The sequence below is a fragment of the Colletotrichum tamarilloi genome (genome assembly GCF_030869305.1).
Source record: "Colletotrichum tamarilloi strain Tom-12 chromosome Unknown Scaffold_3.1, whole genome shotgun sequence".
In the NCBI taxonomy this organism is placed as follows: Eukaryota; Fungi; Ascomycota; class Sordariomycetes; order Glomerellales; family Glomerellaceae; genus Colletotrichum; species Colletotrichum tamarilloi.
Window position 1 is genome coordinate 1,370,056 of NW_026849386.1, and position 27,213 is coordinate 1,397,268.

The following is a 27,213-nucleotide window of genomic DNA, read 5'->3' on the forward strand; positions in this document are numbered from 1 at the left end:
TGAGCAGCCTCACACACTTTCGGACGAACGTCTCGGAATACGACCAAGCTCCGGTCCATGCGGAAGCTCCGTCATAGCCTTTACACCTAGGGCGCACGCGCGTTGCACCAGAGAGGATTGCAACATTAAAGTGTGCGTCGCTCGTAGCAGGAAGCAGAATCACCCCCGCCGCTAGGCTATTATTTGAAGTGGGACCCAGGGGACAGAGTTGTCAACTGAGTCAAGTTGCCAATCAACCTAAGTTCCCGCGTGTCACCATTCATCGGTCGCGCCGCCAATTAAGGTTTCTCTAGCTCTTCATCAGGTTACCGGCCCGGTGGTAGGTGGCGCCAAATATAGTCCTATGCTGTCTCGTCTATAGCAACACCAGGAAGCTTGCAATTCCAACAAAGTGGGAATACATTTCGCACTCCAAAGTCTAAATTTCCTATCCAAGTTTTCGTATAGCGTCGCATCTGACTGACGGCTTTAGAACCGTCTTTTGGCCTGGTTAATGTGCTCGATTGCTGCTAGACTAAATACTCAGCAATTGACACTTCGTATTAACTACTAATTGACATTGATCCACGTGTGCTTTGTCTCAAATTTGGCTCTCATTGTCTCATGTTGTCGCCTTTAACTGCCATCGGCAACCAGGTTTTGCGCTCTTGAGATGATGAATTCCGCAGTCAGCGGCTCAAACAACGTCCCACCAAAGTCCGCACTGACTCGCTCTCGACATTGAGGATAGTCACTTAATTTGCAACACTTTCAGAAGCGCACGACTAATCAACCCCGAATCTACTGGGTAAATTGTAATGAGCCTTGCAAGTGAATGCAGCAACGATCCCCACAACACGATAGTATTAATTCTCAATCGTATATATACCACCATATTTGACAACTCATCCCACCGGCTCATCACCACACTCTTTACCCCATCTTTCTCTTTTACCAACACGACGTACTAACTACTGCATCCACTCATTTGATCCACTCTTTTCCAACCTCAAAATTCACAATGCTCCAATCATCATTCGCCGTCGCCTTCCTGGCCCTCGCCGCCATCCCCGGCACCCTCGCCGGCTGGAACGGCCACGCCACCACCCCGGCCACAAAGTGCTACAGGAACGAGATCTCGGGCTGCGCATCCGGACGCTGCCTCAACGGGTATGAAATGACAAGTCTCCAAGCCATAGCTCACACTCAGGTCAACATAGCTGTCGCTCAGTCCCGCTAACCTGCTCTCACGTCTTAACAGTAACTGCGTCCGAAGCTGCGCCGCCGGCGAAGAGCAGGGCTGCCCTACGCTCTGCAAGAAGCTCGCCATGCCGGAGGGCTGGTGTGCGGCAAAGTAAGTTTGCTACAGAGTCTACAAAGTGACACGCGGGCTTTGTCTGCGCTCTGCTTGTGTAGAAATCGAAAAAAAGAGTTCAAAGTGGCTAATCATGAGTTTTTTTTCTTGTTCTTCAGCAACTCTGGTGCTTGCTGGTGCACCCGCGACGACACCAAGAGCTTCATCGACGCCGATCGCCCCGTTGATAAGAGAGATGAGATCAAGACCTACCGCGAGACCAAAGCTTGAGGTGCAATAGTGGATTCGTGGTGACTAGGGTGGGACGTTCTCATCAATGATGGAGGGCGTCGAAATGCGCGCCTTTGGCTAGGGTTTGGGTTTGGGTTCTGAGATTTGGGGTTAAGCGTCCAGGCTCGCCATTGAGAGACTCAACATGAAAAAACCGAGACATGAAGAGCGACGGCGGCTAGTGGAGACTAGTATGCCACGTCTTCCAATCACAGACCTAACTCAGATTAGTAATAAATTATTCAGCTCAGGACATCCAAGACATGGCACTTTGTCAAGATTTCAGGTGACTGAAACTGAAATGCTTCCAACGTACTGTATAGCTACCTTGCTGTAGGTCTAACGGTCGCGCGAATCTGATTGGCTCACTACGTCTCGGTGTTTTATACTACTGTGTAAAGCACACTACAAAAAGATGGTTCAAGTTCGAAAATACCGAACAGAATGAATTTTACACAAAATCAATGCAGACGCCCAACGAACACGCACAATCAAACCTCCTGCAACGTAGTCGCTCCAATAGGCGCACCACTCTTGGGAGTCAAAAAGCTACTCCCCACAACTTTCCCACCCGCGCCCCGAGGCCCCTTCAAAACCGACGCATCAACGCTCACAAAAGACGCATTCGTCCACGTCGTCCCATCATTCCACGAATTCCCCGTCGCCGTGACAGTACTCACCAAACTCACCTGCGCACTCCCCGAAGCCCCATTCACAGCCGCGACATTCCCCCGCATAACCGAAGACGAACTCCGCATCAGGAACCCCGTATCCCCATTATTCCACGCCGAGTTCCTCTCAAACGTCAAACTACCCGGGTTCCCATTATCAATAAACCCCTTCTTCCAATTCCCAAACGCGATACAATTCCGCACTACATGATCCGCCACGGGGTTCCCCGTAATCCCCAATTTGAATCCGTTTCCATCCCCTTCAAACGGGCTGAACCCCCACCGGTTATACCCGTTGCCCCAAGCATACACCTCCTCCAGCACCACGGCGGACCCAAACATGAAGAGGTCGAGCCCGTCGTCGACGTTATCCCACAGCCTCGCATTGCGCAGGACGTTGCCCTCGCCGGACCCGGACTTGCACGCGAAGCCGTCTGCGCTCTCGCCGTTCTTGCGCGGGTCGCGGTTGCGGTAGGAGTCGAGGTTCGTGACTGTGTTGTTGGACGAGGCGCCCTCGAGCTGGAAGCCCGTTTCGTAGTTGTCGTGGGTGGAGATGTTCGTGTAGGTGTTGTGGGAGGCGTCGCGGGCGTAGATCCCGTAGGGCCCGTTGATGAGTCTTGGTTCAGGTCAGTTGTGTTGATTGGAGATTGGGAGAGAGAAGTGACGTGAAGGGATTTTGACTTACTCCAAATCGTAGAATGCCCAGTAATTCGCATTTTGGATGTGAAAGATCCCGCGCTCAGAATTGGGCAAGGCCTCATCCAACGCCTTTGGAGTTCTGGTGAAAGTTGGAATACCCCCTGTCAGTTCACATTTTCTGCCCCACAAGCACAGTCTCACTACTACTGCATATTCCACAAGCAGCTGGAGACAAAAGACTTACCCAGGCATATTCTCCCCATCGACAATAACCTTCTCCCCCGGATACGCCCTCACAGTAATCGGCTGCGTCCGCGTCCCGCTCTTTGCAATCTGAATATTCGCCGTCGGCGCATACGTGCCCCCGCGAAGAAAAATCGTGTCGCCCGCGACGGCGGCGCCGACGGCCGATTGGATGGAGCCGTACGGCGCATCGAGGGTGCCCGTGCCTGTGCCTGCGGGGGAGACGAAAATGTCGCGGGCGGTCGTGTGGTACGCGCCACTTAGGAGGAGCGCAAGGAGCGCCAGCGGCGGCGGGCTGGATTTGGAGGGGATCATGACTTTGCGAGCTGGAGGAGGTCCGATGACACGACCTTTTGGAGAGGAAAGCAAACGAGTGAACCTTTTTTTTTTTTTAATTGGGTGAAAGTTTCCCGTGCATCCAATACCTTTTTATGAACTTGTGTTCTGCCAAGAAAAGAAGAAATAGATGACAATACAGCTTGTCCATGAAAAGCCGATTCGCCCATATCTCTGAGTGACAATTTCTTTCATCAAGCTGCGTGACGTGCAGGTACCAATATCCGTACTTCGTCTCCAAAATGTAACCATGTCTTTCCAAGAAATCCAACAAGAAAGACAGAAATTCCCCCCAATCACGGGCCCCTGTCTCCACCGAATCGGGAAAGAAGTACCATTTCTCCCGTGTCCGTACCCCCCACCTGGACCACCTCCCCGGAAGAAAACGATCCCGCAAATAAAACAAAGTCGACGGGATCTCATCTGTCGTTTATGTTTCGAATCAGAGTCTTTTCGATTTCGATTGACTGTGTACATCAATGGGCACGGGTATATTTGCACCCGTTCGTCCTTGAACAGGGCAGCCCTGAGATTTCAACTCTCACCCCCACACCTCTTCTCTTATTAACAACAGCAAGATCTTCAGGTAGAAGCCCACGTATCCCAATTCTCCGCGCTAAAATCAGGCCAATACAACGCCTGCAAGTCATCATAGAACGACGCCTCCAAAAACTGCAGATCCAACACCGGTTGCGCAAGGAGCTCCTCCAACGACGGCTCCGTCAGCGCCATTCCCGCCGTCGTGGGCCCCGTCCCCGACCGCACTGGAAGTCCACTTGCACCACTGGGACCGAATTGCGACGACATTAGCGGGCCGGATTCAGGTTCAGGTCCGGGTCCGTGCGACGGCGGCAGTACCTCGCCATAGGAAGATGTAGAGGAAACCTGCGTCTGCGTCTGCTGCTGCTCAGGGTCCACCCTCCCCATACGCTTCGCATAAAACCTATCAAGCTCAGCCCTCATCACGTCGACGTGGTGACAGTATTCCATTGCAGCGAAATTCCCCGCGTCGCGCAGCTGCGAGAGGAACCTGACCGATTCCTCAAAGGCCTCCTTGTCGTCATTGGGCGTTGTCCCCGCCCCTGACGTACTGTCCTGGAGAAGACTCGACGCGGCGAGGATCGTCAGCGCAGAGAAAAGGTACTGCGTGTAAAAATAGTCAAACGTCGCAAAAGACCCGTCGATCCACGATTCAGTCAGCAAGCGAATCGAGTGGCGCGCGCAGCGGATACAGGCTTCCGATAGCGTGATTGCGCTCGCGGGGACTTGCTGAGTCTCTGTGGTCGTGGTCGCGGATGGCCATGAGGCGACTTTGGTTCGTAGGATGTGGAGGAGAATTGGGCGTGTTGCTAGGATTGCGCACTTGAAGGAGCATGCGTTAGTAAAGGATTGTCTCTTCAGGTGAGCGTCTGTGCGAGATTCTAATACCTGGTTAAAAGACAAGTGCAGCGAAATAGGCTTCGGCCCAGTTCCCGCATTATCGATCTGCAAATGGGCAGGCAAATCCTCCACCCAGGCCCGCAGATCCTTGAGCGCCTGCTGAACCCTCGTCGACAGTGTCGTCGCCTCGCCCTGGCTGCGCTGGCCGTAGATGGAGCGGACCGTCTTGGTGATGAGGGCCGCCAGCCGCAGGCTCGCCACGTGGTATGCGGTATCCTCAAAGTCGGTCGCGTGAGTCCGCACCACTGCCACCCCATCATTCTCCGCCTCAGAGGGCAGATCGACGCCGACGTCGCTGTCTTGGATGGCGGTCGGGTGGCCGAGCTTGGAGGCCCAGATGCGGTCAAAGATGTACGTCGTCCAAAAGAGGCGCTTGCGGTGCTCGCGTAGATCAGGGTCGCGTAGCTGGGACTCGGGGATGTTGAGGTGCAGGCCCATAACGATGGCCATGCGCATCGCGGTGCCGGACATGACGAAGGCGCTGTAGCGGCGGTTGAGGGCCAACGAGTAGAAGGAAAGAAGCAGCATGATCTCGATCGAGTCCGTGCCCGGCCGCTCGTCGAGCACACCCAGTACGCGCGAGGCCTTGGCAAAGTAGGGCATCCCGGGGAAGTCCTTCTCCGAGGGGATGGACCTTGTGGAGTAGAGCTCGCCGATGGCGAAGAGAGCCCACAGCTTGGAGCGGAGCATGAGGTCGCCCCAGGAGGGGTTGTGAATGCTCTGCTCGAGGTCGCGCATGACGGCGCTGCGGCGGACGACGTGGTACCGCCGGGCGACGTACTTGAGGGCGACCTCGACGAGGAAGCGGGAGCGCGAGGGCGTGGGCCAGGCGACGTCGGAGGACTTGACGAGAGCCATGAGCTCGGCGTCGGGAGCGTAGTTCACGCGCAGCATGTGGCGAGGTTGCGGCGCGTAGGGGTCCGAGATGACCTGGCGGAAGCGGGTGGAGAAGGCGGCGTCAGCGACCTCGCCGATGAGGATCGGGGTGCGGAAGACGTTGGCGTTGATGAACCACGGTCGAACTTCGAGGGTTGCCGTTGTTGGAGCTGCGGTTCCGGCTGCTGCTACTGCATCTTCCGCCGCCGCTGCCACTGTCGAGAGATCTTCGTTGTCGCCTAGGTTTGCAGACGTTGGCGTTGACAAGACCTCCCTGTGGCCAGTGTAACTGGTGTTTTGAGATGGTGTTGCTGTCGACGTCGTCGTTGATATCACGTCATCTAGCGGCGCACATGTGGAGGTCGAAGCGCTCTGAGAGGCAACCTGGTTCTTGAGACGGCGAATCTCATCCAGAAGACCGTCAATGTAGCTGTAATTGTACAACAAATACTTGGCATGAGCTCATCATTATCCCGTAGTTCATAGTAGAGAAGAGGAAGAAGAAAGGAAAGAAAAGGAAAGCAAGAAACCGTGTGTTGTGTGTAGTTGCATGGCTCTCGGTCAGAAGTCAAATGTAAAGTACCTTTGTCTGACCTTGACCTGTCTATTGCGGCGCGGATAAGTGCACTCGGCACCCTTCCCGGCATGCCGACAATTCTGACAGGGCTGGTCGCCGGAGCACTTTACTTTTCGCGAATGGCATCGGCGGCACGCGGTTGATTTGATGGGCGGGAGAGGCCCGTCATCAAAGGGGCTTCTGCGAGCCTCCGTCGTGCTGCTGCTGGATGGGTGGCTGTTGCGAGCCGCCATGGTGGGAATGGCATGTCTTGAGGTGCGGGTTTGAGTACCTGACAGTGGGTAGAAGAGGTGGTGAAATGAGAGTAAAGTAAAGGCTGAAGACAAAGAAAAATAAGAAAGAAAGTGACGAGGTCAAGTCCGATGCATCCCTTCGATAGCGTTGTCCATGGCCAATTTCCCACCAACATACGAATTACGCGTGCCTGCCTACTTACCTTCCCTTACTGCCAGGGACACTGCGAGTATGTGTCAGAGGGCTCTCTCGTCACACCGATGACGGCGAAATGTCGGGATGCCGAGGTGACCCAGGCTTGCCAGCTTTGTTGCTTTGTCAGATTTCACAACGCACCGGCAGCTGGCAGCGGCCCGAGCTTTCGTCTCTCTCCGGTCTCGTCGGCAAAGCGACATTTTGCCGACAGATGAGTCATCCTGTAAATTAGGTAATCACCAACAACTTTTTGTTCGTCTTGTTGCTTCTTCAAGGATGAAGGAGGGACTTTATCTTTTGGGGTGTTTGGATGATTGTAGTATGATATTATGAATAAGAAGTCTGACGGGAGTTACTTGAAATAAGTAGCCTACCACTCGGATAGTAAATCTCTAACATAAGTGTAATTCGAGAGCAATGACAAATTGTGTTGCTTGAGGCTAGCTTGAGCCTAGTAAAGGAGAGTATGAAGTGTTACAGTGTCTATCAGCGTTCCAAGAGTACCAGAATGACAAATGAAAAAAAGAAAGCAAGAGGTGAAACCGAAATGACCACAATGCATTTGGAGCCCGTTTGGATAACTAGGCAAAGGATACGACAACTCTACCGGGGGCAGTTGAAGCGGCGAGGCCTTGGAACGAGTCCGAAACCGAGGCGTCCACGAAGCTGGAACCACCGCCACCACCGGCCGGCATACGCTGGACTGTTGAGCCCACCGAATAGTAGCCAGTGGCTCCGCTACCTCCACCGCGGTAACCACCGCCGCCGCCGCCAGAGCCATCGTTGAAGCTGCCGCCCGCGCCGGCAATACCGTTCCCGCCAACGGATCCGCTTCCGGCATTTCCGTTTGCCGACGTTCCCAAGCCTGTCCACGTACCACCGGCTCCGGCGAGAATCTGAGTGCCCGGAGCTCCTCCATTGGATGTGGACGTGACGGTACCGCTCGGCAGCGTGATATTGTAGGAAGAACCCTTGTCACCGGCGTTACTTGTTCCGCCAATGTAGTTGTAGTTTAGTTCAAAAGCTCCTTGGCCGTTGTTGGATACCACGATGGACCCGCCGCCGCCTCCGCCAGCGACCGCGAGAAGGTTCTGGCCGAGGTAGAGAGCGGAAGCGCCGCCACCTCCACCGCCATTGTTGGAGGCAGATCCACCATTGCCGTACTGACTCTGGCCAGCAGCACCAACGGCATTGACTCTCGTACCAGCGCCGCCAGCGAGCAGCAAAACAGTTTCGCCTGGGGTAACAGCGATGGAGCCGTTGATCGATGCACCAGCACCGCCGCCACCACCGCCGCCACCGAGGACGGTGAATCGCATGACAGTGGCGCAGGCAGGAACAACTACTTGGGCTGTGGCACCCGCCGGGGCGGCGGCCGAGGCCGTGCTCGTCAAGGAGACCACGCAAGAAGTCGAGGACGAAGTCGTCGAGCTGGACGTGGTGGAGGTGTCAGTTGTAGTCGGGGCAGCAGTGGTGGACGAAGTCAAAGTATCAGTCGATGTAGTGGCAGGACTGGTGGTAGAAGTCGACGAAGTCGGAGACGTCGTCACAGTCGGAGTGGTAGTCGAAGTACCAGGAGGCGTGATGTCGAACTGTGCGGGCGCGTTACCGCAGCCGCCAGGCACGAAGATGTTATTCGTCGCCGGTACGGTTTGCGACGCAACAACGGCGCCACTTGGATTTGTAACGGTCAAAGAGTGCTGGTAGCAGCCCTGGGCGTTTACATAGAGGAACCTGATGGGGTAATATTGACCCGCCACGGCTGTGAACGTGAATGTGGGGACGGTTGCGGGCTGTTGGGTGTACCGAGTGAGGTCGGCGTTGGCGTTTGTAAAACCGGTCACCGCCTTGTCACCAATCCAGACGTACCCACCTTCATCTGCCGTACCAAAGGCAAAAGTATACGTGCCGGATACGTTGGGATGGAAGTAGCCCGTCTGCTGGATGTACCAGTATCTCGAGCCGCCGTTGACTGTTGTGCCATAAACGACGGGTGTTGGATCTGTAGTCTCGGCGCAGTTGCCGCCAAATGTGGTACCAACGAGATTCGTCACCCCGGTGGTCTGAGGGCTCTGTCCTGAAAGAACGGTACGCACGTTGTTGTATGTGTCCGCCCAGGCGTCGCCCGAAGCCACGACGTGGAAGGGAATCTGTCCTGGGTAGCTGGTGGTGTTGCTAGGCGACTGGTTGAAGTCGTAGTACGCCCAGTTCAGTCCGGAAGTACAAGTCGGGGTGGCTGAAGTGGAACTGCTCGTCGAAGATGAAGTCGTGCTGGTCATGGTAGAACTTGTGGAAGTGGTGAGAATGGATGGATCTGCTGCATATACGCAGCGAGCTCCATCGTTGACTCCCGAAACAGGACCATCGGAGACCAAGGTTGGCTGACCAGAGTTGACGTTGAAATTATAAATATTTCCGCTGTTGTTTTCGGAGCCGTAGAACGTGTTGCCGCTCGAGGCATAAAGCGCTCCAAACACTTCGTTGCCATTGATCCGCGTGTATGTCCGTACAATTGACCAGTCATGAGTAGTCCGACTCCATCTCGCTAATGAGAATCGACCGTTGGCGTCGACTCCCGTGATACTGTAGAGGTAATCGCCACCTCCGGGTACATAAACCCAGTCGGATACGCCATTGGCGATAGTACTAGTACCTGTGGCGATGATCTGCGTGAAGGTCGCCGAGTTGGGGTTCATATCGATTTGTGCCCAGGCTCCACCGCTAACGCTGATGTAGTACCGTCCGAGTGTGTCGATCTCTCCAACGTTGTAGTATCCAGTTGGAAGATCTGGGCCAATGAGAACCCCTTGGCCGTTCCTTGCGATGCGGATTATACGGTTCACATTGTTCACAGTAGTAATGCCATAAATGTAGTTATCCAAGGGGTTATAGCCAATCGCATTGATTTGACCACCAGGTCCAACATTGGTAGAAACCGTGGTCTGAACCCCAGTAGTGAGGTTTAGTCGGTAGAGTGTGGTGCCCTGGATCAGATAGCCACCAGCGTCGCAGCTGTAGGTCGGGCCAGGGGCGATTGTGGTTGAGGTCGAGCTGCTGCTAGTGCTGCTAGGGGTCACAAAAGTAATGACGCTTGTTGTGCCAGCAGGATCCGTGGGGATGATGGTAGTGAGGCCAGTCTGTGTGCCTGTAGATACAACCGTCGTAAGTCCTCCAGTGATCGGAGGGACGAAGGTGATGACACTAGTGGTTCCGGCGGGATCCGTGGGGATAATAGTAGTTACACCCGTCTGGGTACCGGTCGACGTAAGAGTTATCAAGCCACCCGTAATAGGGGGGACGAAAGTGATAACACTGGTGGTTCCAGCAGGGTCCGTTGGAATGATTGTAGTTGCACCCGTCTGGGTGCCGGTTGACGTGAGAGTTGTCAAGCCACCTGTGATCGGAGGAACGAAGGTAATAACACTGGTGGTTCCAGCAGGATCTGTTGGGATTATAGTAGTGACTCCTGTTTGAGTGCCTGTCGATGTGAGTGTGGTCAAACCACCGGTGATAGGAACGAAAGTGATGACGCTGGTGGTTCCAGCAGGGTCCGTTGGAACGATTGTAGTTACTCCTGTTCGGGTACCAGTCGACGTAAGAGTTATCAAGCCACCCGTGATCGGAGGAACGAAAGTGATGACACTGGTAGTTCCGGCGGGATCCGATGGAATGATGGTGGTAGCTCCCGTCTGTGTGCCTGTGGAAGTGATGGTTGTGAGCCCGCCCGTGATCGGGACGAAGGTGATGACGCTGGTGGTGCCAGCAGGATCGGATGGAATGATGGTGGTCGCTCCAGTGCGTGTAGCCGAGGACGTTACTGTTGTGATGAAGCCTGTAGGAGGCTGAACGAAAGTGATGACACTGGTGGTACCAGCAGGGTCTGTAGGGATTACAGTTGTTACTCCAGTCTGGGTGGCTGTCGAAGTGAGCGTGGTGATGAAGCCTAGACGCTGGACAAACGTGATGACTGTTGTAGGGCCGCCGCTGGGACCCGGTGGGACAGTGGTCAAACCGGTCGTAGAACCGGTCGAAACGATGGTCACCGGTGGGATCGGAGCCGTGGTTGTGACAAAAGTCACGACAGTCGGAGAGCCGCCACTGGGGCCGGGCGTAAGGGTAGTCAGTCCAGTAATGCTTCCAGTTGAAGTAACTGTGACTGGTACGGGCGTAGTGACGAAAGTGACAACCGTAGGAGGACCACCGCTGGGGCCGGGCGTGAGGGTAGTCAGGCCAGTGACGCTTCCAGTCGAAGTGACTGTAACTGGTACGGGCGTAGTAACGAAAGTGACAACCGTGGGAGGGCCGCCGCTGGGGCCGGGCGTGAGAGTTGTTAGGCCAGTGACGCTTCCAGTCGAAGTGACTGTGACTGGCACAGGTGTAGTAACGAAAGTGACTACCGTGGGAGGGCCGCCGCTGGGGCCGGGCGTGAGAGTTGTTAGGCCAGTGACGCTTCCAGTCGAAGTGACTGTGACTGGCACAGGTGTAGTAACGAAAGTGACTACCGTGGGAGGGCCGCCACTAGGTCCCGGAGTAAGGGTTGTCAGGCCAGTAGTGCTTGCAGTAGAAGTGACTGTAACTGGTACAGGTGTAGTAACAAAGGTGACTACCGTGGGAGGGCCGCCACTGGGCCCCGGAGTAAGGGTTGTCAGACCAGTAATACTTCCAGTCGAAGTGACTGTGACCGGTGACGAGGGAGTAACAAATGTCACTACTGTGTAAACCGAGTCACCGCCGTAGGGAAGAGTCGTCAAGCCGGTCGTGCTAGCTGTTGAAATGATCGTAGTCACACGTGGTGTCGGCACAAAAGTAATCACAGTTGGTGGTCCTCCAGGTCCTCCCGGAATCGTAGTCAATCCGGTGGTGCTGCCTGTGGATGTCACGGTAACGGGCGGCGGGCCAGTCGCAATGGTGACAATTGTAGTCGGGTCTCCGGGTCTGCCAGGAGTCTGAGTGAATAGGCCAGTTGAGGATCCCGTCGATGTGACGGTCACATATGGAGGGCCAGTCACAAGGGTGATGACTGTAGTCGGGTCTCCCACTCTTCCGGGGGTCAAGGTTGTAAGACCGGTAGTTGACCCCGTTTGAGTGAGAGTAACCCGAGGAATGGGGGTTGGGACGAAAGTGATGACAGTAGTGGGATCCCCAGGTCTACCCGGAGTCTGGGTGGTGATGCCAGTGACTGAGCCACTGGTAGACGTAAGTGTAAGAATGCCTCCCGTAGGGCTCGGGATAATAGTCACGATGGTGGTTGGGTCACCAGGTCGGCCGGGAGTCTGAGTAACGACACCCGTACCCGTTCCGGTAGATGTTATGGTGACGAAACCTCCAGTAGGAGACGGAACAATAGTAATGACAGTAGTAGGATCTCCAGGGCGGCCAGGGGTTTGAGTGATCAAGCCAGTTCCTGTTCCCGTGGAGGTAATTGTAGTGAAGCCCCCAGTTGGGGAGGGCACAATAGTAATGACTGTAGTCGGGTCGCCAGGTCGTCCAGGAGTCTGAGTGATCAACCCAGTTCCTGTTCCGGTTGAGGTGATGGTCGTCACCCCGCCAGAAGGACTTGGCACCAGAGTGATGACTGTAGTTGGATCTCCAGGCCTACCGGGAGTCTGAGTAATCAGGCCAGTGCTACTTCCAGTAGATGTGATGGTGACGAAGCCACCTGTAGGACTTGGGACAATGGTGATGACGGTAGTTGGGTCGCCTGGGCGGCTAGGAGTCTGGGTGATGAGGCCAGTTCCTGTTCCGGTTGAAGTGATTGTGACGAAGCCACCTGTGGGAGATGGAACGAACGTAACCACAGTCGTTGGATCTCCTGAGCGGCCGGGCGTGAGAGTTGTGACGCCAGTCCGAGTGCCTGTTGAGGTGACAGTTGTCAACCCTCCCGGAGGGGGCACAATGGTGACCACAGTAGTCGGATCGCTGGGTCGGCCTGGTGTCAGGGTCAACAAACCGGTTTGACCGGGCTGAGTGCCAGTGGAAGTAGTAGTGACGAAGCCACCAGGAGGAGGCACAATCGTGACAACTGTGGTAGGATCGCCGGGTCGACCTGGTGTCAGGGTCAATAAGCCGGTTTGACCGGGCCGAGTACCAGTGGAAGTGGTAGTGACGAAGCCACCAGGAGGAGGCACAATCGTGACAACTGTAGTAGGGTCACCAGGCTTTCCAGGGGTGAGGGTGAGGAGGCCCGTTTGGCCTGGCTGAGTGCCAGTCGACGTAGAAGTAACAAAGCCACCGGGAGGAGGCACGATAGTAACGACTGTAGTAGGATCACCAGGCTTTCCAGGGGTGAGGGTGAGTAGGCCAGTCTGACCGGGCTGAGTACCAGTCGATGTAGAAGTGACTATACCTCCGGTGGGTGGTGGGACGATGGTAACAACTGTAGTAGGATCACCAGGCTTTCCAGGAGTGAGGGTGAGGAGGCCCGTTTGGCCTGGCTGAGTGCCAGTCGATGTAGAAGTCACGAAGCCACCGGGAGGAGGTACGATAGTAACGACTGTAGTAGGATCACCAGGCTTTCCAGGGGTGAGGGTGAGTAGGCCAGTCTGACCGGGCTGAGTACCAGTCGATGTAGAAGTGACTATACCTCCGGTGGGTGGTGGGACGATGGTGACGACTGTGGTAGGATCGCCAGGTTTTCCAGGCGGCAGTGTCAACAGACCAGTCTGACCGGGCCGGGTACCGGTTGAGGTGGAAGTAACCACTCCCCCAGTGGGAGGAGGCGGCACAATAGTAACAACGGTAGTAGGATCTCCAGGCTTTCCGGGAGGCAATGTCAGGAGGCCAGTCTGGCCAGGCTGCGTGCCGGTGGACGTTGACGTCACAACCCCGCCAGTCGGAGGGGGAACGATGGTAACAACCGTAGTTGGGTCCCCGGGCTTGCCGGGCGGCAGAGTCAGTAGACCTGTCTGGCCAGGGCTGGTACCAGTCGAAGTGGAAGTGACTACGCCTCCTGTTGGGGGAGGGACAATCGTGACCACAGTGGTAGGGTCGCCAGGCTTTCCAGGAGGCAGAGTAATCAGCCCCGTCTGACCTGGGGTTGTACCGGTCGAGGTGGAAGTCACGACGCCACCGCTAGCAGGAGGAACAATCGTGACAATCGTCGTTGGGTCTCCGGGCTTGCCAGGGGGTATGGTGATGAGTCCTGTCTGGCCAGGCCGAGAGCCGGTCGACGTGGCAGTCACCAGCCCCCCCGTCTGCGGTGGGACGTAGACGATTTGGGTGCCAGTGCCATCGGTCCCGGAGGGAGGCAACGTCAAAGTAGTCAACACCGTACCGGGAGCTGTGATGGTCGTGTAGGGTCCATTGAAAGGAGGACTTCCTGCATTCGGCGTAGGCGCAGGGGTCAGGACGAGGACAGTTCCGGTAGGGTCGCCGCCGCTGGGGGGGATGGTCAGGGTCGTCAAGGTTGAGCCCGGATAGGGGGCCGTGGCTGTTGTGAAGCTTCCACCGTTGGGAGAGGTTGATGGCAACCAGGGCTTGTTGGACTCGAGAGGAGAGCAGATGTACTTCGTGCCAGTGGCTTGGCCGCTTTGAGGAGGGATGACAATGGTGGTCGGCTGGGATCCTGCAGGAACATTTGCGGTAACCGTGACACAAGGGCCATTGTAGGGAGAGTTTGTGACCCTGGAGAAGAAACAAAGTTAGTACCATTCAGAAGAAGATTCAAGATGCTGCGCTGAAAGAGTCATTGATGGTGGACTATTATCAGAATGCTTACACAGCAGAGCTGTACGTCATCGTCATCGTGGTCAGGAAGTCGGTATTAACCACAGTTGGAGCATTGGTGACCTTGACGGTTGTGCCAGCTACAGTGAAAACGGTATTGGAAGAGAGAGAAGTGCTGAGATGAAGCGGGATGCAATGAACGATTTCGAAAGGCTGGACAGCGGTTGGAACAGCTGCTGGCCCAGTGGTGGGACAGTCCTCTCTTGCTAAGCCAGGCCATGGTAGGATGGCCGCAGAGCTCATCAACGAGGTGAGAAGCGAAGTGCGCCTCATCTTGGCGATGATGCTTTCAAGTAAAGACTCTGGATGCTTGAACGACTGTGGACATGGAGATGTCAGAAGCAACTTGGTAATAGAAGGCTGGCGAGCTGGTATTGTGTGTTGTCGTGAAGTGAATCTTTGGGAATTTGGACGACGGCTTATATTTCAAAAGTTTGGAGCTGTCAGTTTCTTGACGTTACACGCTTGGGTATGATCACGATGATCCAAGTCAAAGGCCACTCTTCGACTCTGTACGTGGCGCGTTCCGGAGTCGGTTGGCTCCCGTCACATCACTAACTTGATTTCCACCGCCAATCCTGAACCAGCGTGTTTCTCCAACGCGCAATGTGAAAATTTCAAAGTCTCCGCAAATACGCCGCGACAAAAACTGTTCTGACATTCACGGATTTTCTTTTGGTCTGCTTACTACCGTTGCCTCGCCTCTCGCCAAGAACTTTTCGTATCGTTTTCATCTAGAGCTGACGATACATGATTATTTACCGTCAATGAAACCGGTGGGACTTATTCTCTTGCGTTCTTGAGAGGTTCATCTCAGCGGTATGCTACCAGATCACGGCAAGTCAATGCCGAGCTGTTTGAAGGTGAAGGACGATGGCCGAAAAGGACAAGTTGTGAGGCATCTGCCAGATGCAGTTCACTCAGCGAGCAGGCATCAACAACGTAGTATAGTCGAGGAACCTGTGTATATTCCTCCTCAAATTGTAGAGCTTTCTGCGAGCTAAGCACGAAGCAAGTACATCCCTATCCTGCTCTCTATACTTGAATGTCGTGAAGCATCACTAATGCAAGACTTCTGTTTGCGTGCCTGTCCAGCTGGCATTGAGGTTGTCGCCATTACCAACCTCCAGAAGCAGTAAAGCTAAACTGACTTGGCAGCTGCTTGAGGCCACCCGGTATGCACGTTCCATCAATAGTCTGGTCCCAAGGCAGTAAGCCAACATGAGTTTTCCTCTTGGGGCTATAACCTGTTTTTCCAGCCAATTAGAGGGCTTTATACGCCTGCTTCGGCTAGGTACTTTCCCACAGACGCGGGCGGGCCGCGCTGTTTCTAGAACTAGCTCCGAGTAATTACCTACATACGGTCGTGATTACCTAAGGTCGCAATTGCCCAAGGTCGTAACTATAACTTACGTCCGGTCTTAATTGCCTAGTTATTGTGATTCCGGAATACATACTTGATTACGATCATAAGTAATTGCGACCGTAGTGTACGTAAGTAGCTATGTATGGCAGGTGCAGCGCGGTCGCTAGATTTCAAGTTTCACTGGAAGGCTCTTCTCATTGGCTGGAAAAATGGGTTACTGCCCCAATAGCAGAACTCGCCAACAATATCTCAGGTAACGACACATCCGATTGCTCCGCCGCAGAGTGTTCTGCAAACGTCGTTGCTCTCTCAATATAGCTATTCTGTTTAAGTCCTCAAAAGACCGAAACTTTAACGGAGGGGGGCGGGCAGGGCTGCTGCTTCCCGAAGACAGGGCTATCGATTCCCAAAGGCAGCGAGCACACTAGTACGGAAGCCGAAGACCTTCCTAAACGGACCCGTTTCTTCATCTGCACGCTACCTGCATGTGGGTTAGCATGACGCTAGTAAGATCTGGGACAGCGTAAGCTGCGCCGATCAGGAACTAGGGGCCGTTCTCTTCTGATTTCATTCCAAACTTGATATTGGCGAGTTGCCTCTGTAAGATTGTTGATGGATTTAAGATGGTGATGGTTGATGAGACTGGAAGTTGTTGCATTTGGTCTTTAAGACTTCCGTTCCCTTGAGCAACATTCGGCATTGAAATTCTCTCCTACCATTCTTTTGGCACTTATCTCATTGCACATCCAACTTTACCTCCCCCACAATGAGGTCCTTACATTTTTTGCCGCTTCTTCCTTTTGCACTTGCTGCGCCCCCTCTCGTCGATCCATATCTTGAGATGTGCGGCATATCCATCACATACTCCGCCATAACGAGCACTCTTCTACTACCACCGCAAACAATCTCTCTCTGCGAGAATTCGAGCAATTGCGCCATCCCTACCATTGGTGCTGGAGGAGGCTCCCCCGCAGCTCCGCAGGCCACCGCCACCCAAGTCCCTGGGGGCAATCCTCCTGCCGGTCAGCCTGGTTCTAGTCAAGCTCCCGGAGGCAATCCCCCTGCCGGGCAGCCTGGTGCTAGCCAAGCTCCCGGCGGTAACCCTCCCGCCGGACAGCCTGCTGCCAGTCAAGCACCCGGAGGCAGTCCACCCGCCGGACAACCCGCTGCCAGTCAAGCTCCCGGCGGTAATCCTCCCGCTGGGCAGCCCGCTGCCAGTCAAGCACCCGGGGGTAATCCCCCTGCCGGACAAGCAGCTGCCTCTGGTGGTTCGAATGGCAATTCGCCAGGCGCAACAGTCTCTTCCCCGGCGGGCTCTGGTAAACCCTCCTCGGTATCGGCATCTTCCGCATCTCGGTCATTTGGTTTCAAATGGAATGAGCTTTGTGTCATGGGATTCGCCGGCGCAGTCACTCTTTTTCTGAGCCTGGTAGTCTAATGTTTGCCCAATCTTGGGCCGAGAAGTGGTCAACTTTGTAGAAGTAGGCTGTGGCGGCGGAGTACCTCATTAAATTGGAACATTGTCGGGTATCCTTTTGTCACTCGGAAGAGCTCGTTAGAATTTACTCCGCCGACTTCCTTGTCTTTCTTTCCCTCTTCTTGATTAGAAATACGCATAATTCTTAGGCGGTTGTACATGGACGAGTCGCCTAGCTCCGCCTATTTGTCCTGAGTTTGGAACAGCTGTTGTAAGTGGGTGGGAGGGTACTCTAGACGGAAATGGTTTCTTTTTTTTTTCTTCTCTTTCTCAAGTAACAATCAATTACGTGGGTTGCAATTATCAACCGTCCGTTGCGTTCCACAATTGTTCTTTCGGGTGATTTTTCGTGATGCGATGTCAATCCTCGGGCTCAATTGGTCATATGGCGACCTGGAGTTGAGACTCTGTCAACGAAGGAGAATCCCCCTGGATTGACCCCTGTCCGGAAAAGGGAATGGCGCACCTGCGTGTCTTTCCGACCCCTGCGCTGATCGTCCGGGTCTAAGCACCGTGGATGGCCACAACGACGACGACGGGCCGCGGTATTCAGCCCACGCTGCCGGGGCTTGAAATCTGCAGCGATTTCCAGGCGCAAAGATGGGTATGGGGGTAAGAAGAAGATCATGGATGCGTTGGAGAAGCGTTCAGATCTCGCAGTGCAGCGCCGTCCATCTTGGAGGCGCTCGAGCTTGCAAGATTTGCAGCCAAAACAAGGCCACTTGCAGTGACGATTACCGTTGCGATTTCATCAAAAGACGAGACAGTCAGGAGGCAAACGGCAATCCAATTCACCAGCCCAGAATCCAAAAACAATGCACTGAGTTATCTTCTCCCGAGTCAGTAGTGCATACCTGAGGGCGTGCAAGCCCAGATCGATGTCTCGTATAGTTGCGCTAAGTAGAAGTCGCTGAATTAATGATGCTGTAGAAAATGGAATTAATTTCGAGGTGAGCTCTCCAAAGGATGTTTCTCTGCTCTGGTTATTAAGTGCGGGATGCTGCTCGTCAAAGCCAGTGCTGGCCGACTGTAGCCAACATAGCAAGCCAGGCCGAGTGTTTTCAACTTGAACCACATGGATTAATTATCGAAGTATATTATAGAACATAGTTCTTTATTTAAAATGAAACCAGATGTAGAGCTCGCTTTGAAACTAAAAGTAAAAGCGAGGACAGATCTCGATGATGATATAATCAAGGTTATATAACGTGTGGTGAGGTCACGTATAGTTGAAGCTATCAAGCCAATATCATTATAGGCTCTTCACCTCAGCAGGCAATCAAAAGTGTGAGTAGTTACTGCTTTTTGTAACACAAAGCAATGTACGTTTTTGTATTACGGAAAGAGGAGGATGGGCATCAACTCCTCAGTCTGAGGTGAAATCAAGCCATGATGCTACCTCTCGTCATATTACCAGGATACCAGTCAACCACCGGGCAACATACGTCTTTCAGTTTTCTTGCTAGAGACATTCCTGAACCCCTTCAAATTGACTGGATTTCTTACTTCACCGCACTCCGTAACCCTAAAATCATGTCGGAGCGTCAGGGTTTGTTTTACCAATCACCCTCGGGATTTGGATTCCGTGTAGACCTCCTTCGCTCGTCACCTTAGTCAGCCCATGCACCACACACAGCTTCATCACCACGAGCAACATCAATCCCCAAGCACGAGGACTTGGTGGGAGAAAAAAGAAAAATCTATATAACAGGTCCTTTTTCTCACTTTCGGCTGGCATCACGAAAACCCCAGAAAGGAACAAAAGTCCCAAAATCAAACACGAAAAGACAAAGAAACCCCCCCCCCCCCCTCGCCTAACGAAGAAAATGGCACACGCACTCATCCTTGGCGCCTCGGGCATCTCAGGCTGGTCCCTCCTCAACCAGGCCCGGACCTACCCCACGCCCACGACCTTCGCCCGCATCACCGGCACCACGAACCGCCCTCTGACCCTCGAACAGGCGCGGCTGCCTGCAGATGACCCGCGCCTGGCCCTCGTGTCCGGTATCGACTTCACGAAGAGCGTGGACGAGGTAGCGGCGGCGCTGAGGGACCAGGTTCCCGACGTGGAGACTGTTTCTCACGTCTTTTACACGGGTACGTACTCAAGCAGAGAAAGTTGCATGCCATGCATGCGTTCAAGAAAGGGGTGTCTGTGTGTGTGTGTGTATGTGTGTTTGGGAAATGTGGATTTTGCTAACAACGTCGGGGAGGCCAATGTAGCCTACATCGACGTAGACGTCTCCAAGGGACAAGCGGTGGCGACAGCAGCCAACACGGAATTACTCGCCGTGGCGGTCAAAGCAGTCGAAAAGGTGTCGCCGCGCCTCGCCTTCGTCGTCCTGCAGACGGGCGGAAAGGGGTACGGCCTCATGTACCCTGACAAGGTGACGCTACGCACCCCGCTCCGCGAAGACGCGCCGCGGATCCCGCGGCCGTGGGCCGACGAGGTGTTTTACTACGCGCAGCACGACCTGCTGCGCGACCTGTCGCGGGGGAAAAACTGGACGTTTTCCGAGATCCGGCCGGACGTGATTGTGGGGTTCGCGCCGACGTCGAACGCGATGAATATGGCGAGGGGCATTGGGATCTATCTGTCTGTTTGGCGGCGGGTTTTTGGTACTACTACTACGGGAGCCGGGGGCCTCGGGTCCGGAAACCGAGTGGAGGTGGAGGTGCCGTTCCCGGGGTCGCTGTGGAGTTACCGCGCCACGCATACGGATACCAACCAGGACGTGCTTTCCAAGATGGAAATTTTCGCGGCGGTGGTGAATCCGGAAGGGTGCGGCGGGGGAAGAGCCTTCAACGTCGCGGACGGCGGGGCGGTGATTTCGTGGTCGGTGGTGTGGCCTCGGTTGTGCGAGCGCTTTGGTCTCATCGGGGTGGCGCCGCCGCCGCCGCCTCCGTCCTCCGAAGCGGCGATCGACGCCGAGGCAGGGACGGGCACCGCGTCCGGATCTACTGCCCCGCCGCCGTCGATGAAGGACTTTATCGCGGAACACGACGACGCGTGGGTCGCGCTGGCGCGGGAGCACGGGCTGGATGAGGGCGCTGCTAGAGAGTACAATTGGGATTTCCTGCATGTGATGCTGGTGGAGTGCGACTTTGACCGCGAGTACGATCTCACGCGGGTGCGCGAGGTCGGGTTCGAGGAGGGGGTCGATACGGTGGAGGGGTATTTTGTTGCCTGGGAGCGGATGAGGAGTGCGAAGCAGTTGCCGACAGTCTAAAGAGTAGGTAGGTATGCTGCATGAAGAGGTGGACGTGGAGTGCGTGGTCGTGTTGAGTCGACGGGCTGCTTGGAGGGAGACAGGGGGGGTTTGATGGGAGATACCGGATTACAAGCGGCACCACCAAGTATCTTGAATAGGTACATTGGTAGAAAATAGTTGAAACTTGTCATGTTCTTATATACGAGAATATGCAAAAGAAAACGAACTTCAGCACAAGAAGATAGTAATCCAATGGCGCGACGTGTCATTCTACGCATTGTGTTTGTGGCCTCTTTGGGGCGGTGCGGTGGTGATAGCGAACCCGACGCACAATGACCTGACCGGACTCAGCTTCTCCAAGGTACTACGCCGGACCCTAGGGGAGGCTCAGTGCAGCGACCGACGGCCGTCCGACTTTATTTCAACGTTCTTGAAGGTCACCCAGACAACCTGAACAGAGAGCCATCTGTAGCGTTCAAGCATTGTATGAACAGGACGCTACAGGACGAGAACAAGACATTGTGTATGTTGAGATCCAGTATTGAGCTAGATAACCTACCGAGTAAGGTCCCTTAGATGCTGTAATACTTGTTGATATGACTCAAAAGAAGGACACTCTCTATGACCCGAGAAGAAAAGCTCTCACATCCGGGATAAGACAGACTCAAACTCAGACCCAAATACTGCCAGCTCTCTCAACATTGAAAATTCAATACGTAAGGAAAAGATGATATCAATCAATTACTTCAGGAGTCTGTGGAAGTTTCTTGTCCTAGTAGAGTGCATTCCTTTCCACCTCTTTGCCATAAGACTGACGCGTGCAATCTGGATCTTTGTAGCAAACTAGCTAATGCCTAAAGGCTGTGCCTCTACCCCTTCCACGAGGTCTGCCTCGTTTCGCCGGTATCGCGCTGCCGACACCCCCCCTCGGACCGAGCGGTGGGCCTCGGGCCGTTGACGGCATGAGACTGGCCCAGGCGGCAGCCATGGCGGTTCGCTGCGAGGATCCTTCACCAGAGGCCGCCGAAGAGGCCGACGACTGGACTTGGATGGGCGTTGTTACGTCTTCCGTTGAGTCCATACTAAGCGCCGGGGTGGCTTGTGACTCTTCGACCTGGATGGGAGTAGTAGGGCCTCCCATTTTGTTCATATCAAGCATCGTAGCCGAACCCACACTCGACTTGGGGACAAATTCAGGCGGCCATCTCTTCTTTAGACGAAGCTGAGTCTGATCAGAAGTCTTGCCCGCATGTCGTTCCTCACGATATGCCCTTTTAGGCGGCTGCTTCGGCTGACTGGGGGACCCCGTGGAACAATCGCTATCGGAAGTGTCGATATCATCGAGATCAAGTGGTGGCAACCGAGTGGATTTACCAGGTTTCCAAATATCATTGACAAACGTGCCTTTGCCCCAGTTTGGCTTCCTCTTGTACTCTTCACGCGCCGCCATCATTGCCATTGTTTCGGGATTTTTGCACTGCGAACCCCAGGGACAATGGTCAATGTTGAGAGTTGGGTCTTGTGAATTTCCTCGGCGTTTCATGCAATTTGGGCACTTGTAACCCAAGCCCGTGGCAGTGCATTCCAGCCACGGGTGGCTTCCCAAACAAATGCAGCAAATCGCGGAATTCGGGCACTGGCTCGCGAAGTGGCCGGGTTCGCAGCAGTTGTGACAGATGTCCAGCAGGCTCCGAGGATCGACAGGTCTATTGACGGATCAGCTTTTAGTCCCAGTGAATTGGTGAATTGAACAATAGTGTTCTCGCTTACTTATTATAGGTTTCAAAACCCCAATCTCCAATGGTCATCGGGAACGCCCAATCACAAAGATGTCTTGCATCCGAAAGCCTGTCCACAACGACGTAGAGGTCCAAAAGGCTGTGAAAGACTTTGGAAATCACCACGTCGGTTAAAAGGCTCCATTCGTAAGCAAGGTCGTCGTTGTTTCTTATCCATTCCTTAGTCCAATTGACATCTCCCACATGAATGTAGTACAGTTTGGGGACCATACTGATAGGAACACCTTCTAACCGGAGCAGTCTTGGCAAAGTAGAAAACTCGTCTTCCGCTCGCTTCAAGGAGGCCTCATTCCGGAAAAATAATTCCATGATATTGCCTCTGAAGGTCACGTCCCTGACCTCGCTGAATGGCCATTTGCCGCTGCTCCCCAACCGATTGCGGGCTCCGAAGTCGGTTAATCTGCGTAGCTTCTGAAAGCCGAGTTGGCCTGGAACCTTGACGGTCATTGTGAAGTTCACTACGGCGGGTTTCTTCGACGCGGACTTCTTTGATGAGGGCATCAACGAAGTCGAAGTCCCGGGCGAGGGGGACTGGCGAGAGGGGCCATTGTCCTCAGGGGGCTGGAGTGACTCTGTTTGGCGCGATGGCTCCGAGTGAAGAGGCGGTCCAGTGCCCTGAACTCTGGCAAGGACTGCGTTCAAGATTGCAGGCATGCTATCTGAAATAGCCTCTCTCACAAGGCGGCATATCTCCTCGGAGTTGACATGATACGTGGGGCTACCGGACATGATGTTGGTCAACCTTGTGTAAGGGAAAGAGATATGTAAGTGCTGGAAAACGAATTAGATATGTGTTCTGAAGAATCTTGAACGACGAGAGAGGTATGGATATATATATATATATAGAGAGAAAGAGCCCTTCGGGGTCCAGCCCGCCTCATTGGGGGCCATCTTCGCCTTCACGGGCAAGCTGGTCTACCAGGGTCAATATCGAGTTTCTATTGCGTACTTTAATAAGACTTTATAACTAACTATAGCCGGCTATAGCCGTTCCTAACCATCTAAATAAACTTAAGATGCTAATAACCCCGCTATAATATATTAATCGCCCTCCGAATAGCTAAAAACTACCCCTTACTTTTTACCTTTTTCAATAGCTTCAGATTTTTCTTTTTAAGTTTTCTAAATTTCTTATTTTATTAAAATAATATTAGAATATTAATAATATTTTTAAATTTATTAAGTACATCGAGGCTTTATTATATAAATTCGGTATTAATAATAATAATATTTATAAAAGCATGTACGTCTTTTTAAATTTTTAGATAAATAATAATTAATTATTGTTTTGAATAATCTTATTATAAATTAGGATTATTAAGTATAATATTAATAAAATCGAACTACTAGCTCTTAAAATATCCCTATTAATTAGCAAGTTAGCGTCTTAGTATTTTAAATATTCTTAAGATAAATAGTTTAATAATAATAATAATAATAAAAGTAATAATAATAATATAATAATAGGAAATAGTAAGAGAAGCGGTTTTTAATTTTAATAAAAAAAACGAGGTAATATATATATACATATATATATATATAAGTGAGTTAAAATATAATAAATATTATATTTATAGAGGTTAGTATTATTTCTAATAATAATAACGAGGGTATTTCAATATTATAATATTATAAGCTATTATTACTTAAAAAAATAACGAACTTAGCTAAATACGTAAGCTTATAAAATAGTAACGTTAGGCGCTTAATATTATTATTAATAATCCGTAATTATAAACTTTATAAGAGGGAAAGTTAAAAAAGTAAAAAATCTAAAAAATAATCTGTTAAAATAGTACGAGTATTTACTAATACTATGTATTAATACTATATAATCGATATTGAGAACTGCCCGAGTAGCTAGCAAAGGCAGAACATAAAAACAAATAGAGAGAAAGAGGGATAAAACAGACCCGCAATTGCTTTGCAATGATTCCATGGGTTTGCAACTTGCAAGTCTTCAACACAAAGTAGCGGGGAGGGGGGGGCGATCCAATGGTTGAGCTAGTGAAGACTGTGGATTTCTTCGGGTGTCACTGACCTTCAACAATCACCTGGAATGGGGATAGGGACTGTGGAAATTGAACGAGGTTCGGAGGACAAGACCCAGCGGGTCAGAAACTGCCTTCCCAGGTCCAGATGACACCGTATCACGATCCCGGTCCCCTTGCCATTGGATGAATGCCGAAATTACAAGTACGAAATCATACGTTGAATCCAAACATACTAAATTGTGTAGTGTCCACTATCATCCACTCAGAATGAGGTACAGGAAGAAGGATACAATTGACAAATGAAAACCCAAAGACGAAGAGAGTGAGAGAGAAGAGCGGCAAGTACTTTCTCAGTCGCTTGGCGGAAACTTGTCCTCTACCGACGCAAACCTTGCCGGCAACCCCGCAGGGAAAGTCAGACCAAATATCTGCGGCTGCTTCCCGGGCGCATCTCCGGAATCGGTCAGACACGACTGCGGCTTCTTCACAGGCTCCAACTGCATCGGTTCTGGCTGCCGCAGAGACACTGGAACGTTTCGAGCGCTTTTAGTTGCACCGCCCATGGCGTCGAAGACGGCGGTAGGCTTAGGCGCGGAGTTTTTGACCCCTGATGGCCTACCACGACCTCTCTTCACCGGCTCGTCCATCTCGTGTCCCGCTCTGCTCACACTTGCCTGCACTAACTGCTTAGATGAAGTTGCAACGCCACTAAAACTAGACTTCATTCTTTCGAAGGCATTGGGAACTTTAATCTCAGGTCCCAGAGGGGAACGGCCTGAGGAGGCTCTAGGCGTCTGCATGGCTTCGTTGCCCCTCGCCTCAACTTCGGTCCCATCCTTAACCACCGGCACATCTATGACTTGCTGACCATCGCCACGATTCAAACCGCCGACAGACGACAGCGCTGATGATGCCCCAGTCGGATGAGGCTCGCCTTGACTGCTCGACTCCATGTTATCGTCATCAACGCATTGCGTCGAAACTTTCTCCCCAGCAGCCCTTCTTGACTGAATTTTCCTATTCCTTCGTGTTTTCGGGGGAGCTGTGGTCTGGCAGGTCTCACACGTAGTCTGACGTTGAGCCGAGGGTGAGGCCCAAGGAACTTTGACACTTGCGAGTTGCTTGCAATTGTCAAACATTCGCTGCGTTGCGACAGATTGGCACTCCGGGGACCAGGCGGCATGGCCTTGATCCTTAAGATCCCTGACGCCCTCATTCTTGCAGTTGGGACACCTTTGCTTGATAGTTTTGCACGAGAATGTGCTATGTTCTTCAGCACATTTTCCGCATCGCTGAGAATTGGTGCACTGATCTTTAAAGTGACCAGGTTCGTAACAATGTACGCAGAAAAGTGGCACCGAGCGGATGTCAACAGCTCTGGATAGAACGAGCAGTTAGTGGTATGTCTCTCCCTCACGAAACCCAGCCAACATCTTGGAGATGACTTACTCAGCCGTAACCTTTGATCCGCTCAAGTAAACCCACTCATTGCACAGACGGAGAGCACCCTTCTCATCAGTCAGAGTCAACACAGTCCTTCCAAAAGTCCTCGCGCTGTGGACAATCTTGACCGAGTTTTCTTTCCCCCAAGCTTCATTCCGATTATGATTTTGCTCGAATTCGGCTCTCGACAGTCTTAGTCCGTGAATTTCGACGTAGTAGTTTTCAGGGACTTGTTCGAGTTCGCCAAGTTTGAGTTCTTGGCAGACAATGTTTGAACGGCTGTAAATATCCTGCACAGCTTTGTCGTCCTTGCAGAAGATTTTGAGCACGTTTCGATCGATGCGAGCACCCAAAACTGCATCCCAGCACGACTGTCCATGACCATGGACCCCGTCATCCGGAGCGTTGTTAATGGTCCCTCTGATCTGTTGCTGTGCGCTCCCTTTCGACTTGCGTTCGCGTGTTTGTATTCTAGACACAATCTCCATGATTTGGCTTGGCTGCAGGGCGGTTGCTGCCTCGAGGTACTCCGGATGTCCCTTCATCTTGAGCCTGACCGTGGGCGGCTCGCGCATGGCACGCGTTTCGATAGGCTTCAACTCTTTTCGAATAGTCTTCAGGATCTCTTCCATCCCCTGGGGGCCATGTTGGGAAGGTCCTTGGAGCTGGAGGAGTTCTCTGAGAAGTGGTATCGATGAGAGTTGGCTCTGGTAGAGATCCACCAGACTCTGCACGACGCTCATCGTGACTTCCTCCGTCTCAAGCAACGTTTGTAGCTCTTTTATCATGTGATTGAGATTCTCGGTCCGGGGTGGCTTCGTGGGCAGAGGGGTCTGGCATCGATACGAGGGCGCGAGGGCGGGTTGTGGCGGTCGAAAGGAAGTGGTCGAAGCTATCGAGATTGAAAAACGAAGAGGTCAGTCCCGTGCGAAGAAGAAGAAGAAGAAGAAGAAGAAGAAGAAGAAGAAGACGAAGAAACCGTGCAAACGTTGGCACGGCATTCTGTCACTTGCTAGAGATCAAAGAACTCACCTGCCGGGGAAGGGGTGTATAGTCGCTGTCTCTGAGAAAGGGGCTGGCCACGATCCGAGGCGGAGTCCGGCCTTGAACGCTTGTTTCTGCCCTCGAAAAGCTTTTGAACTAATCCGGCCATCTTCTATAGTTTGGTATCTCCCGCCAGAGATGTGTGTAGAATATCTCTGACAAATGCTCTTTTCAACGATTGAAGTGACGCAAAAGTTTTGAACGAAGTGGAAGAGGGGAAGGGGGAAAGTGGACGAAGCCCAGAAATCCTCCAAAGGGGGTATGTGAGTGAAAGTCCATTCCTACCGACTACTCAGACTCCAACAGCGTGGTATGTTGACCATAGAGGGCCGAAAAGACGATAGTGATATTTTCCCTGTCACCTTGCCTCTCTGCCAA

The 27,213-nt window shown here is 52.8% G+C and overlaps 10 protein-coding genes across 10 annotated transcripts; 3 read left to right on the top strand and 7 right to left on the bottom strand.

The window, feature by feature from the left end:
• Positions 1–1,000: 1,000 nt before the first annotated feature.
• On the top strand, positions 1,001–1,564 carry CTAM01_01625 (uncharacterized protein; the record flags this gene model as incomplete). Its single annotated transcript, XM_060517667.1, has 3 exons — positions 1,001–1,149; positions 1,241–1,333; positions 1,453–1,564. The coding sequence occupies 3 exons, from the start codon at positions 1,001–1,003 to the stop codon at positions 1,562–1,564; spliced, it is 354 nt and encodes a 117-aa protein (XP_060388128.1).
• A 491-nt stretch (positions 1,565–2,055) lies between these two features.
• Positions 2,056–3,432, bottom strand: CTAM01_01626 (uncharacterized protein; the record flags this gene model as incomplete). The annotated part of the gene is made up of 3 exons (XM_060517668.1): positions 2,056–2,851; positions 2,921–3,013; positions 3,119–3,432. 3 exons carry the CDS (start codon positions 3,430–3,432, stop codon positions 2,056–2,058), a joined length of 1,203 nt encoding a protein of 400 aa, XP_060388129.1.
• A 603-nt stretch (positions 3,433–4,035) lies between these two features.
• CTAM01_01627 (fungal specific transcription factor) lies at positions 4,036–6,579 on the bottom strand (the record flags this gene model as incomplete). Its single annotated transcript, XM_060517669.1, has 2 exons — positions 4,036–6,199; positions 6,353–6,579. The coding sequence occupies 2 exons, from the start codon at positions 6,577–6,579 to the stop codon at positions 4,036–4,038; spliced, it is 2,391 nt and encodes a 796-aa protein (XP_060388130.1).
• Positions 6,580–7,356: 777 nt separating this feature from the next.
• On the bottom strand, positions 7,357–15,161 carry CTAM01_01628 (uncharacterized protein; the record flags this gene model as incomplete). Its single annotated transcript, XM_060517670.1, has 3 exons — positions 7,357–14,398; positions 14,493–14,818; positions 15,060–15,161. The coding sequence occupies 3 exons, from the start codon at positions 15,159–15,161 to the stop codon at positions 7,357–7,359; spliced, it is 7,470 nt and encodes a 2,489-aa protein (XP_060388131.1).
• A 1,471-nt stretch (positions 15,162–16,632) lies between these two features.
• Positions 16,633–17,304, top strand: CTAM01_01629 (WSC domain-containing protein; the record flags this gene model as incomplete). Its single annotated transcript, XM_060517671.1, has 1 exon — positions 16,633–17,304. One exon carries the CDS (start codon positions 16,633–16,635, stop codon positions 17,302–17,304), a length of 672 nt encoding a protein of 223 aa, XP_060388132.1.
• Positions 16,946–17,227, bottom strand: CTAM01_01630 (uncharacterized protein; the record flags this gene model as incomplete). The annotated part of the gene is made up of 1 exon (XM_060517672.1): positions 16,946–17,227. One exon carries the CDS (start codon positions 17,225–17,227, stop codon positions 16,946–16,948), a length of 282 nt encoding a protein of 93 aa, XP_060388133.1.
• A 1,865-nt stretch (positions 17,305–19,169) lies between the features above and the next one.
• CTAM01_01631 (uncharacterized protein) lies at positions 19,170–20,573 on the top strand (the record flags this gene model as incomplete). Its single annotated transcript, XM_060517673.1, has 2 exons — positions 19,170–19,440; positions 19,567–20,573. The coding sequence occupies 2 exons, from the start codon at positions 19,170–19,172 to the stop codon at positions 20,571–20,573; spliced, it is 1,278 nt and encodes a 425-aa protein (XP_060388134.1).
• Positions 20,574–21,402: 829 nt separating this feature from the next.
• Positions 21,403–22,014, bottom strand: CTAM01_01632 (uncharacterized protein; the record flags this gene model as incomplete). The annotated part of the gene is made up of 1 exon (XM_060517674.1): positions 21,403–22,014. One exon carries the CDS (start codon positions 22,012–22,014, stop codon positions 21,403–21,405), a length of 612 nt encoding a protein of 203 aa, XP_060388135.1.
• Positions 22,015–22,321: 307 nt separating this feature from the next.
• On the bottom strand, positions 22,322–23,083 carry CTAM01_01633 (uncharacterized protein; the record flags this gene model as incomplete). Its single annotated transcript, XM_060517675.1, has 1 exon — positions 22,322–23,083. One exon carries the CDS (start codon positions 23,081–23,083, stop codon positions 22,322–22,324), a length of 762 nt encoding a protein of 253 aa, XP_060388136.1.
• Positions 23,084–24,698: 1,615 nt separating this feature from the next.
• On the bottom strand, positions 24,699–26,944 carry CTAM01_01634 (uncharacterized protein; the record flags this gene model as incomplete). Its single annotated transcript, XM_060517676.1, has 4 exons — positions 24,699–25,586; positions 25,692–25,725; positions 25,798–26,683; positions 26,824–26,944. The coding sequence occupies 4 exons, from the start codon at positions 26,942–26,944 to the stop codon at positions 24,699–24,701; spliced, it is 1,929 nt and encodes a 642-aa protein (XP_060388137.1).
• Between the last annotated feature and the right edge of the window lie 269 nt (positions 26,945–27,213).